Source organism: Danio aesculapii, chromosome 3 (assembly GCF_903798145.1).
Source record: "Danio aesculapii chromosome 3, fDanAes4.1, whole genome shotgun sequence".
In the NCBI taxonomy this organism is placed as follows: Eukaryota; Metazoa; Chordata; class Actinopteri; order Cypriniformes; family Danionidae; genus Danio; species Danio aesculapii.
This window is the reverse complement of record NC_079437.1, coordinates 49,990,826-50,004,244: the sequence shown is the minus strand read 5'-3', so window position 1 is coordinate 50,004,244 and position 13,419 is coordinate 49,990,826. Positions and strand designations below refer to the sequence as shown.

Below are 13,419 nucleotides of genomic sequence, written 5' to 3'. Positions count from 1 at the left end.
GTGCTGACTACTGTATTTAATTTAAATAGCTACTATTTTTTTGGGGGTTTCTGGCCTTTTATTAGACAGGACAGTGAAGAGTACACAGGAAAGTGTGGGAGGGAAGGCTCAGCAAGGACCTCCAGCCAGGAATCAAACTTAGATTGCAGTGAGCACCTCAATATGTTGCCGAACTTAACTCAATAGCTACCATTTTAAAAATAGTTTGTAAAATAAGGCAGTGCACAATAACCATTTCAAACTCATTGTGCTTCCTTTAATCAGACAAGAAATATAAATATAATAATTTGTCTTTTAAAAAATGCTGGGTGGTTTTAACCCAACTTTGGGTCAAATATGGACAAACCCAACATAGGGTTAAAAATGTAATTTAAATTTAATTAAAATAATAACCCAAGACTGGGTTTGCATAAATTGTTTGTCAAGCAATTCAATTATTATAGTGATTGAATAAAAAGCACACTTAAAAAAAAAAGGTTTCAAAATTAATATTTTGGGTTCCTTTAGCAAATTCTTTAAAGAACCATTTGTTTCTAAATGTGAATAAAAATGACTAAAAATTAAAAGAACCTTTTTCTACAGGAACCTTTTTGTCAAATGGAATGGTTTGGTTCCAAACAATTGATTTGTGTTGGGACAACATGAAGGAATTAAGTTTAATTTAAGTGGACTGAACATAAAAAAATTAAGTTGCCACAAAAAACTGTAGTTTCAGCTGATTTTAAACAAGTAGTTTGAGCAAACAGCAAATGTAATTTTTTTGAGGGTATGGATGTTCTTCGTGGGGCCTCTGACACCAATATGTGAGAATTCCGGTGTTCAAAATTCACAAATCACACTATAAATGGGAGATCAAGTGAAACGCATATCGCATTGTGGCACAGGTTACGGCTTTGTGCTTTGTAATCCTGCACATATCAATAAGTCATCTGATTGATATTTTATACTACCCGGTTAATGATATGGTATTGCATTTCCACACAACCCTAATGTATCATGCCCGGCCTGTGCAGGATCTTTTTTTGCAGGCTGTCCTGTCAGGTCATTGTCATGTGACTAATGACTAGAATATCACATTCAATTTATATGTAAAAAATATTTTATAGAAAGAAAGTGCATATTTTAAGGTTTCAAATAACATGGAAAAAACAAACGGGTGCAACTGCAGTCTGGTTGCCACTCAGCATAACATATTTGTCAATTTAATTTTTTTGCATTTTTAAAAAAAAATAAAATGTGGTATAATTTATTCTGTTTCACATGGTTAAAAAATCTGGTTGACAAATGGGTAAAACAGTGGTTTAAAGAACATTAAAGGGCACCTATTTTACCCCTTTTTCAAGATTTAAGACAAGTCTTTTGTGTTTCCAGAATGTGTCTGTAAAGTTTCATCTCAAAATATCAATCTGATTATTCACTATACCTTTCTGAATCTGGAAAATTTAAGCTGTTATGGGCCATTGTAGCTGTTTTTGTTGCCTGTGCCTTCAATACAAATGAGCTGGTTCTCCCCACCCACCACTCACATATGCGTCTCAAAGCCACAGAGATCACTCTGATGGGTGTAGCTTCACCTGCTGCATCTCACGTAGATAATCAGCACAGTGACAGACAAGAATCAGAACAGTAAGAACTTTCCCAATGGTTATTTGATGTATTTGTTGTGCCGTTAATTCAAGCCTTTCTGCAATGATGAGTCACACATAGTGTCGTTTTAAAGTTCGATCACAGCATATAAATGACCACAGAGAGCTGAACAGATCATTTAATCCCAGTTGCTTTGCGCAAGTCCTGTTTTGTGGATACGATTATACGTGTTACTATGGAGACATCTTAATACACTTAATAAAAAATGGCCGTAATGGTTAAAAACTGTAAAAATGCTACAGTAAAAATCCGTAACCTTGTTAACAGTATGTTTCCTTAATATATACGGCGAATTACCGTAAATTGACTTTCCCATAATTCCCTGCATGGCACATTACTTTTTATGGTTTTTGTTGACATTAATATGGATCTTAGTTGTTTCTCCATCAGTTATGTACATTAGAGATTTATGTTACATCTAACGTTGATAAACTATGTTTATTTTATGACTTTAATTTTATGCGTGTTACCATAGGATGGTTCATTATGTAACTTTCTCACTACAAGCAAAAGGTGTGTAGATGTTGGTAATTCAAAATGCACACATATTACCTCTATAAATTAATGAAATACGGTATTTTACTGTAAAAATGAGAAATTACTTTTACAGTTTGTACCGTATTTTTAACGGAGAAATACTGGCAACCACAGCTGCCGTTTTTTTACCGTAAGTTTCACGGATTTATTTTACAGTGTACGTGTCTGTCAATCAATTTGGTGGGCGGAAAAAAACGCATTCCTACGTCACTAATTATGTCCAAACAGCTTCAAAAAGTTGATTATAAGTGCTCTTTAATGGCAAAATATAAAAATGAATAATGAGAATCAATGACTGTAGTGTGAGCTTGCAGTAAGTCATGAACTGAGTATTGATTTAATTATCAAATAAACTAGTAGGGCTGGGCAATTAATAGAAAAGTAATCAAAATCGCATTTAGAACCTATAATCGATTTTTTTTTTCAATTACTTTTCCGACCGCATGTGGCGTCACGTGACCCCGCTCTGTTAAAGGCTGAGTCTGATTTATACCAAAGTCCCTTTTAAGGCAAGTCATTTTACTCGGCGGCCATCTTTGTAAAGCCTCTCGGGCAGTATGCTCGAGCAATTCTCCAAAATTGCTTGCCAAACTTACGACTGAATTTCATATTAGAATATTCATATTTATATTATTACCAGTTTGTGAATATTAATGGACAGCCTTCACAAGTCAGCCCAGTAAAGTACAAGGTGCCTCAAGGATCAGTTTTAGGCCCTTTGCTGTTTACAATATACATGCTACCTCTGGGAGACATTATTAGAAGACATGGGATCAGCTTTCACTGCTATGCAGATGATACTTAATTATATATTTCAACTAAACCTGTCGAGATGTTTAAACTGTCCAAGCTAACTGAGTGTATTAAAGATGTTAAAGACTGGATGACCAACAATTATCTTCTCTTAAACTCAGACAAAACAGAATTATTACTTATTGGGCCTAAATCCTGTACACAGCAGATCTCACAACTCGACCTACAATTACAGGGATACAAAGTTAGTGTTAGCTCTACTATAAAAGATCTGGGTGTCATATTAGACAGCAATTTAGCTTTTAAAAATCATATATCCCATGTCACAAAAACTGCTTTCTTTCATCTGAGAAATATTGCAAAGTTACGAAGTATGCTATCCATCTCAGATGCAGAAAAGCTAGTCCATGCTTTTATGACTTCTAGGCTGGACTACTGTAATGCACTGTTTGCTGGCTGCCCAGCATCCTCTATTAACAAATTTCAATTCCAGAGTTCGTTCCAGGTCTAGAAAATTTGATCACATCACCCCAGTTTTATCCTCCTTACACTGGCTGCCTGTTAAGTTTCGTATTGAATTTAAAATATTGCTTCTTACATATAAAGCTTTAAATAATCTAGCTCCTGTTTATCTAACCAACCTTCTGTCTCGCTACATTCCAAAATTCAGGGCGAGCCTTCTCATTTATAGCTCCTAAACTCTGGAATAGCCTTCCTGATAACGTCCGAGGCTCAGACACACTCTCCGAATTCAAAACTAGATTAAAGACCTATCTGTTTAGTAAAGCATACACTCAGTGCACCACTTAGCGGGTTTCCACACAGGTTTCTGCACCTTGTTTATATACACTATGAACAGCAGCTACGCTAATTATTCTCTTTATTCTCCATTTCTACCTGGGGATACTCTTCCCGAGGCCCTCAGACTATGCAGAATCACTGATTCGACCCAAGACCAACGACGAGATGATCCCAAGGTTTCCATATCCTGGACCAGGCCGTATCCTGAGCAGCTACTGTGGTGGTCATGGAGAAGTGGAGAACATTAGACTGATTCCTGTGATGCTCCAGAGACAGACAAGTCTTCGCTGAGGTCAGCTTCCAGCCTCCGCCGCTGAGACTGCAGCTCTGCACAAGACGTTTGGCCAGCGGAGAAATTAAAATGGTCGCGCCCAACTGAGTCTGGTTTCTGTCAAGGTTTTTTTCTTCACTTTCGCCAATTAGTAAAGTTTTTTTCACTCTCCGCTGTCGCCAGTGGCTTGCATGGTTCGGGATCTGTAGAGCTGCGCATCGATGGATTTGCTTTTCAGTGTTTGGACTCTCAGTAGTGATTTTTAAACCACACTGAACTGAGCTGAACTGAACTTAAACACTAAAAATTGAACTACACTGTTCCAATTTACTATGACCTTTTATGTGAAGCTGCTTTGACACAATCTACACTGTAAAAGTGCTATACAAATAAAGGTGAATTGAATTGAACTAGGAATCACCAATAAAATTGAATAACAACTATGTCTAAATCCCAAAAAATCTGCAGAAACTCATGTCTGGTCCAAGACCCTCCCCCAGAGTTTCATCAGTCTATAGCGATTGATGATCGACTCCTGTACTAGTAGGCAGAGCTTTATTCACCATATTGACAATTACAGCTTTCCCCATTCAAAAAGATATGAGTGACATGTCTTGTGTATTCTAGAGTTTTTGTTTATACAGTTGAAGTCAGAATTTTTAGCCCCCCTGTTTATTTTTTCCCCCAATTTCTGTTTAACGGAGAGAAGATTTTTTTCCCCCAACACATTTCTAAACATAGTTTTAATAACTCATTTCTAATAACGGATTTATTTTATCTATGCCATGATGACAGTACATAATATTTTACTAGATATTTTTCAAGACACTTCTATACAGCTTAAAGTGACATTTGAAGGTTTAACTAGATTAATTAGGTTAACTAGGCAGGGGTAATTAGGCAAGTTATTGTATAACAATGGTTAGTTCTGTAGACTATCGAAATAATATAGCGTTAGCGTCAGCTTCAGCTTCAACGCTTCCTATTCACATCAGGTGTTGTCGAACTGCATTGTAGATCCTTCGGCGCCGCTTCAGTGGCGTTGCTTGCTGCAGAAGGTGGGACTTTCTCAACTTTTCAAGCACCAACGGAAGCATCAGCCAATCAGATCGCTGTATGCAAATACCCCAGCTCAGACAGTAACCGATTGCTAATTTCATTGGCTGACACTGAAGCCCTGTGTGAATCGAGCGTAACAGCCATGAGCGTTGAGTGTAAAAAACACGTTACGTCCGTTGAGGTGATGGCAGTGTTTGTGTTGTCTAGACAACTACGGAGACTTTTGAAGATGGAGGAGAGACTTGTGGTTGCTGTGTTGAGTTATCCGGTGCTGTATGACTTCACAAATCTTGAATTCCACAATATTATTAAATATTAAAATAATATTAATATCAACAGCAACACTCTTGCACAATATATGTAGCTGATTCAGTGGTTGCCTAGCGAAAAAAAAAAATGCTTCTTTTTTTCTTGTCAGCAAAAAAGGCAGTGTGCTGCGCTTTGCGTCTTTGGAACGTAAATGCGCGTTCGGCTTGATCGGCCCCATAACCGCACTTGCAGTTGAAAAAAAGTCAACTCTGAGTGGAAATAGGGCGTTACATCACTTGCATCTTTTTCATTCTCCAATCAAATGAAAGCAGAGGCGAGGTTTCTGTTGAGGTGACTGCAGTGTTTGTGTTGTCAAGACAACTACGGAGACTATTGAAGATAGAGGAGAGACTTGTGGTTGCGGTTTTGAGTTATCCGGTGCTGTATAACTCACAAATCTTTTTTCTTGTCAGCAAAAAAGGCAGTGTGGTGCGCTTCACATGTTTGGTGTGATCGGCCCTTTATCTGCCTACTGCGCCTCGCGTTTTTGCCATTGCGTGCCATGCGCTCACAGTTGAAAAAGTCAACTCTGAGTAGAAAAAGCACGTTACATCAGTTTCTCTTTTATCCTCCAATCAAATTAAAGCAGAGGCGGAGTTTCCGTTGAGCTGACAGCAGTGTTTGTGTTGTCAAAACCACCAAAAAGACTTTTAAAGATAAAGGAGAGACTAGTGGTTGCTGTTTTGAGTTATCCGGCGCTGTATGACTTCACAAATCGTGAATATCACAATATTATATTAAATATTACAATTATAACAATATCAACAGCAACACTCGCACACAATACGCAGCTGATTCAGCAGCCAATCACATTAATTTCAGTTGTTCAACATTGATGTTCAATACATAATCATAGATAGTCGATAGTTTGGGTTTGCTTCAATAATTTTAAAATCAAGTAATGCACCCTTCATTCAAAAATCTCTCACTTGTAATTTGAGCATATTTACAGTACAAAACCTGTCAGTGAACTATGAGGACAAAAAATAAAATAAATAGATAAAATGATCGTTTATTAATCGTAATAGAGTAAAAATGTTCAGTTAATTGAGCATTTCATTTTAGGCTACCCCTATAAACTAGTTTAAACTGTCTTAAATAATGAAAAAAAAACACGCACATTAAAATATTGGATCAAAACGTCACATTAAAGCCTTTCGTTTTTGTCTGTAAATGAATCCAGCAGCACATTAGTTTCTGTAATTTTAACAATTAAAACTTTATTGGAATGATACATGTTGCAAAATATTATTCTGTGAATTTTTTTTTATTTTATTCTTTTTTGTCGTTTTTAAACATACTCGATGTGTCCTACGGGTCTCCGTCAACTTCTCCAGAAGGTAAAATAATTAAGACTGTTAAAGGCAGAGAATATACAGTATTGTTTCCCGAAAAAAGGTACAATAGACTACACCATCACCATACCCATGTCGGGAGGAAAGAGACTCCTGTTATTGAAAATACACTTAGAAAATATGCAAAAAGTAAATCAAATGTTTTCTTCATGATCTTTTTTTTAAAGCAAATAGAAGAGTGTAGGAAACTGGATGTGTACAAAGGCAAACTGTATCATGGACTGATGCGCACGCACACACACACGCACACACGCAAAAAGATGATCGACAGTCAGTGTAAATGAGCAGATGAGTGTGAAACTGGAGTGACACCCATGTATCTGAAAGCTAGGCAGACAGAGGGATGAATATCGCCAAGAATGTCACGTATTTTCCATGCTCTGACCGACAAAAAGAAAATAAAAGTGTGTAATGAAAGGTGCGTTTGAGCCATCATCTCCAGCCACCCATTTAAAACGCTGCCGTTTAAAACAAACCCTTCAAATAAATCACGATCAAGCTCGAAGATGAGGGGAAAGCTCAGACGAAAACCTGTACATTAGAACTCATTATATGCACCAGTTGAGGATAGTCTCAAGTTGCTTCTTCGAGAGCCTGCTGGGTAATCTAAAACGCAACAGAAGCAATCTTTGAACACTGATTGTTTTTCGAAGCCATACGATGGAGCCATTTCTCCTACAAACGAGGAGAGCGAATCTGCCAGCAATAGTCGAGGAGAAGCGAGGACGACAACGAAACAGCACCCCATTTCTAAAAAGGTACTTCAGCACCTAAAATGATCAAAAACATTTATGGCTGTGATCCTGGCAGGTTGCGGTGACTTGTCGATGTAAATGTAAATGAACAAATACTATATCACCTTCAAGGGATAGTTCGCCCAAATATGAAAATTACCTTACCAGAAATTGAATTCACTCTCCTTACTTCTGTTGAACTGAAAAAAGAATATATTTTGAAGAATGCTGGTTGCTTCTTCAAAAGCAGTGTAATATATGCTTCTGTGTTCAACAGAAGAAACTCAATTAGTTTTTTAACGAGTCAGTAAATGATAGCAGAATTTACATTTTTGGGTGAACTACCCCTTTCTATTCGATGTCCGTTAGATAATTCCGATACTAAAATGCATACAATGTATCGCTCGAAACCCATTTTTAACCTGGCACCAATCGTTTGTTGCAAACATTCAGCAAAATTAAGTTACACTAGTCATCATAACAAAAAAACTAAACCAAAAATCGTAGAATAGCAGGATTTCGATCAATCGCACAGCTAGAATTTTCGTAAATTCCAAATTTTCGTCCATTCCGTTTCATTAGAAGAAAAAGGGGGAGAGAAAAAAAAAAAAAGCTGTCGGGATAAAATATAGGATTCTTTCTGTTTAGTTACACCATCACAACAATTTTTCTTTAGCGCCCCTAGTGGTGGACGAATCACACTTTGCCTTTAACATCTAATATATTCTCTGAAGCGACAACAAAATAAAACCTTTGCAACACACTATGCAATATTGCACACATCTGGAAACTAAACAATCATGGGGACGTGTGTTCAGATTGTCTTGCGTCCTACAAAGAGCAAGATAGAAAGATAGAAACTCATATCAATAAGCCAAATGAACAAGGGGGGTTGGTATCTTAAAGAACGAATCAACAACAAAAATGCTGTTCATTTACTCTAGATAGAACATTAGAAAAGAATGTTGGCTGAAATGGCAGGTTTTGGTATCTTATTAAAGGATAGTTCACCAAAAAGTAAAAATTCTGTCATCATTTATTCTGTTTTAAAACCTGTATGACTTTCTTCTGATAAAACAAGAAGATATTTTGAAGAATGATCGTGCCCATAGTCTTCCAATGTAAAGGAAAACTATACACTAGAAGTCAATGGGTGCCAGCTACTAGCAACATTCAAAGCATCTTTTTTTGTTTTTATCAGAAGAAAGCAAAACAGGTTTTAAAAGTAAGAGTAATGATGGCAGAATTTTAAATTTTGGGTAAACTATCCCTTTAATAAGATACAAAAAAAAAATAAAAAATAAAAAATGCAATTTCAACCATAGTTTACCCAAAATTGAAAATTCTGCCATAATTAACATGTTTTACAACCTGTATGACTTTCTTCTGGTGAAAACAAAAGAGGATACTTTGAAATGTTGCTAGTAGCTGAAATCTATTGGAATTTTTCCTTACATTGGAAGTCTGCGGGCACCATCAACCAGCATTCTTCAAAATATCTTCTTTTGTGTTCAACAGAAGAAACTCAAATAGGTTTAAAAGCACATTTACATGAATTACATAAATGATTATTTTTCTTGTTGTGTGAACTACCCCTTAAGTGAGATATTATAAACACTTTAAAAGTCAAAAAAACATATAGGCAAAACAAAATGAATCAATATGGCTCATGATACATTACAGTCTTATAAAGCAAAACAATCAGCCTGAGGCTGAAACTGAACATTATTTACAACATTACTACAACCGTTAAGTGCTGTAAACAAACAGTGTCAGCTCACACGAGAATAATGCAGCAGGAAACTCATGCGCCACAGCTTCAGCAAACGGTTTGGGTTTAGAATGTTTTAAATAAGATTCAGTTTCCTGCACAGACTGATCGCTTCGGTTTTCCAAAGAGCACTATTGTCCTGGAACCACAGGTATCCATTTTGTTTATGCTGTATATTTGTTTGACTACAAAAATGCCAATTGCCATTGATTTGATCAATCGCCAAGGAATAAAGCTTCTGCTTAAAATCTTCCTGTTCTGCTGAAGATGAACTAAATTAAGTGCAATTTCTCAATCTATATGAACTGCAAGCTTGTTTGAAGCAGAAATAAAGATTGAATAGTGAAGCCTCAGAGAGGTTAAATGCATTGATAACCTGCCAAACTTTTAAACAACTTGACTAGGCTGTTTAGAAGAGGGTTATTCCTTTTTCGGTGAATTAGTCACTGGCAGGTGACATAGCAGAAAACTATACATAATAAAACAACATCATAATCAATCAGGAACCCAGTGTAACCACAGAAACAGTGCCTTCCTTTAACAGATTTAGTTTTCCTTAAAAGCATCATTTTTAAAAACGATCACATCTGCATTACAAACCTTTGTGCTTGAACTACACCTTCCATTTTGTGTTCACCGATTTCTGTAAATATGTTCCTTTGAATCAAACGAAACTAAACAAACGGATGAAATAATGGATTTGAAGCATCAAGAATGCTTGTACATGCTACAAATCTGCAATATAAAGTAAGGTATGGTCTCATCCGTGGCCGCTTTTTGAAGACAAACCACATCCATCACTATGACTAGATTTTTAGGACTTGAAATACACAAAGCTGATCAATCCAAATCAAGTACTTCTATATTAAGCGGCTAATTCTGCCTGATCTGACAGCATTGCAGGAAACTGCGCCAAATTAAAGGGAAAACACACACAAAAATAAAAATCTTCCTCATGTAGTTTGAAACCTTTCTTCTGTTGAACACAAAAGAAGATATTTTCAAGAAATACCCATCACAATGCTTCCATAGTAGGAGTAGTAAACTTTTATGGAAGTCAATGAGCGCCAGCAAACAGAAGTCTTCAAAATGTGGTCTTTTGTGTTCAATGGAAGACAGAAATGGCAGATTTCATTGTTGTGTGAACTATCCCTTTAATCCATGATCATAAATGGTAGTGTGATGCTTGAAATCCAAATCGGAAATGGGTGATCTTTCGAAGAACAAAACTCTTGAACAAGTTTAAGTTTGTTTGATTTGGTATTGACTGCCAATAGGTGCATTGCAAATTAAAATAAAGAAAAGAATATGTGACAGGGTGGAGAACTACAGAGCAAGGACACCTTTGCTAATTAAAAAAAACAAACAAAAAAAATTGTAGTAATATGGGGTAATTTTCTCTGGAGAAGCCAAAATTCAGTACCAGAAAGTAACCTCTATATCTCTGGAGAGAGAAAAAAAACAAACAAACAAAAAAGTAGTCACAAATATCCCCATGCCAGCCAGTCACAGAGAGGTGACTGAATCTCTGCCCAATGGACCCTGGCTACCAAACAAGAGGGAAAACATGAAAATGGACAAGTAACAAGTGACGAAGGATCTGAAAAGGCAACACTGCTGGCGTCTCTCTCTCTCTCAGGACTCTTCTTCTCCCTCTGTCTGTGTGTGAGGGCTCTGCGTTGTTGTTACCGAATACAGGCTCAGTCCAGTCCATCATCCCAACTTGGAAAACCTCATCGTTGTCTTCTTCTCTCAGTTGCCCCACGTCTAATCTCTCCCCATGCCTCTCCTCCACCGCTGCTGCTGCTGCTTCTAGAATTCAGCAAACTCCTTTCCACATTTCTCCGTGATAGAGACCCGGATTTCTTCCTCGTCGTAGTCGTCGAAGTTGCTGGTGTCCCCGGGGCCTTTGCACTTAGGGATGAACGGGGCTTCCACCTGAAAATGCAAAAATATTACATTTATTTTGAAGATCATAAGATGGCCATTGTCCTACAATTCTGATATCAGGTTGATTTTAAAGAGCCCCTATTTTGCATTAAAATATTGCATTTGCATATTTTGGTTTTGGGGGTCTCCAACAACAGGCTGATATGCGTGCAAGGTCAAAAAAACACTTTCGTCATCTTGTATGAGATGCATTTATTTTTACCTAATTATCCCAACGACTCCCAAATGAACTGTTCAGCGATTCATTTGTTCCCAAACCCCTCCTTAGCGCGAAGCTAATCTGCGCTGATTGGACCGATGACCCTCTCTATTGTGATTGGTCGATTGCATTCAGCGTGGCAGAAAGAAATGCCCACCACTGCTACAGTATGATGTAGCAGAAAGTATGTGAGAGCCCGATGCAGGAATGCAATAAAGCAATGCAATTAAACACCAGCATAATACTCTACTCGTATCCCTAACCCGAAGTAATAACGACACACAAAAGCTGAACTATTTAGAAAACAGACCGCGCCATGCGTGAGGAACAGCTGATGGTGTCCATAGCAAAGGCAAATAGCAGAGGGTCACGAGTTTAGAAATGCTTTAAATCAGTAAAAGGAAGAAGCACGCGTCACGTTTTTAACATAGTTTTGGATGACAAGTGACAATTTAAATATGTGAACAGCCCCATACAGATTTAACCTGAGAGATACAGATAGTCACATTTCTCTACTTTTGACCTAGTTTTGTTCATAAAAAATGATGGCATTTAAATTGTCACTTTGCCACTTTTGCACTTCTTATTAATGCATTTTTAAATGGAAAAGGTATTTCAGTAATGGTTGATTTATGTATGTGCATTTTTGTTTAGTTTTTTTTAAATCAAGTTTGATTTTTCCAGACCTTTGACATTGATGAAAATTCAGATTTTTGAACTTTGAGTTCAGACTTTGAGAACTAAAGAATAAAGATCTTACCTAGCAAAACAATGTCATTTTTGTAAAAGTAAAAAAATAAAAAAATAAATCAACAACGAAAAATTTATGTTTTTTTGTTTTTTTACCACAAAAGTTTGTTCGCACTAGCTTTAAAAAAAATGCAAGATTTGGTGAAAAAAAAAAGAAGAATTGTTTATTTTCTTTATTTCTATAGCAAGTATTAACATGTATATTAATATTTTTCTGTAATTTTGCTATAAAACATACATCTTTTATTTATAAATTTAAATAAAAACATGTTATATTATATATGGATGTATTTTTATGTACAAAATTATTTAGAGTATACTGGAAATATAGTAAGTAATATTATGAAACATTATGAATATACTGAAAATTTATAAAGCATACGCTTAATGTCTTGTAATTATGCGCCTTCTTGGGTTTGTTTTGGTTTGGCTAAAAATGATCCAGTTTCTGAAGTTACTGATTTGATTTTTAATCTGTCTTTTTTTTCTTTAAAAGCATTGGGATTCATTTCCGTTTATTAAGGGTTGAACTGCAAGCATTTAAGTCAGAATTAAAACAGTTTTTTTGTTTTTACCTGTTTGAGATTGTATCTCACAATTCTGACTTTATATCCCCGGAATTGATGTTGTATCTCACAAAGACAATCTTGTCTCACAATTCACAAATCAGAATTCAAGACAACCAGAAATATAAACCAATGAGAAAATCATAATTGCAAGAAAGCTCATAAAATTGCAACTGCACAATTTTAGACTTTAAGACTTCTTAAAACCTTTTAAACACCCAATTAAATAAAATGAATAGGGTGTGCAATGTTGACATAAAATATATAGAACAATATATATATTTTTTTACATTTTTGTTATTATTCTATTAATTATTTTAACAAAAAATAATTATTTTAATTAAAAGGCTAGCTAATTCTGTATTCTGAGACTTTTCCTTGTTTATTCTTAGCATTAAAAGTCTCTGAATTGTCAAACTCTTGCTGTGTATAATCTTATTTTTTTTACACAGTGACTGAACATGCTTTTACACTAGTTATGCTTCCATTCAAAGATGCAAATTAGATTTATGCACAAAATTGCAATATCGTATAAAACATTTGCGTTTCCATCCAATGAGTCAAAGAGAGCAAAACCATCACTTCCTGATAAACTGGAGCAAAATATCAAAAAGAAAAATGGAATTTGCTGCATTAGGAGATGGCGACGTGGGCCTTCATTTATATAATAAATTACTTGCAGACAAAGTCAAAGGTAAAACACAATGAACATGCAGC

General features: G+C 36.0%; 1 protein-coding gene across 3 annotated transcripts in view; it reads right to left on the bottom strand.

Moving 5' to 3' along the window:
• Positions 1-6,571: 6,571 nt before the first annotated feature.
• prkacaa (protein kinase, cAMP-dependent, catalytic, alpha, genome duplicate a) overlaps positions 6,572-13,419 on the bottom strand; it is a 37,197-nt gene continuing 30,349 nt past the window's right edge. For all 3 annotated transcript variants that reach the window (XM_056454183.1, XM_056454182.1, XM_056454181.1), the window contains one exon: positions 6,572-11,175. In XM_056454183.1, the coding sequence (XP_056310158.1) occupies positions 11,050-11,175 (126 nt within the window). In that variant the 3' untranslated portion in view covers positions 6,572-11,049. The remainder of the gene's footprint in view (positions 11,176-13,419) is intronic.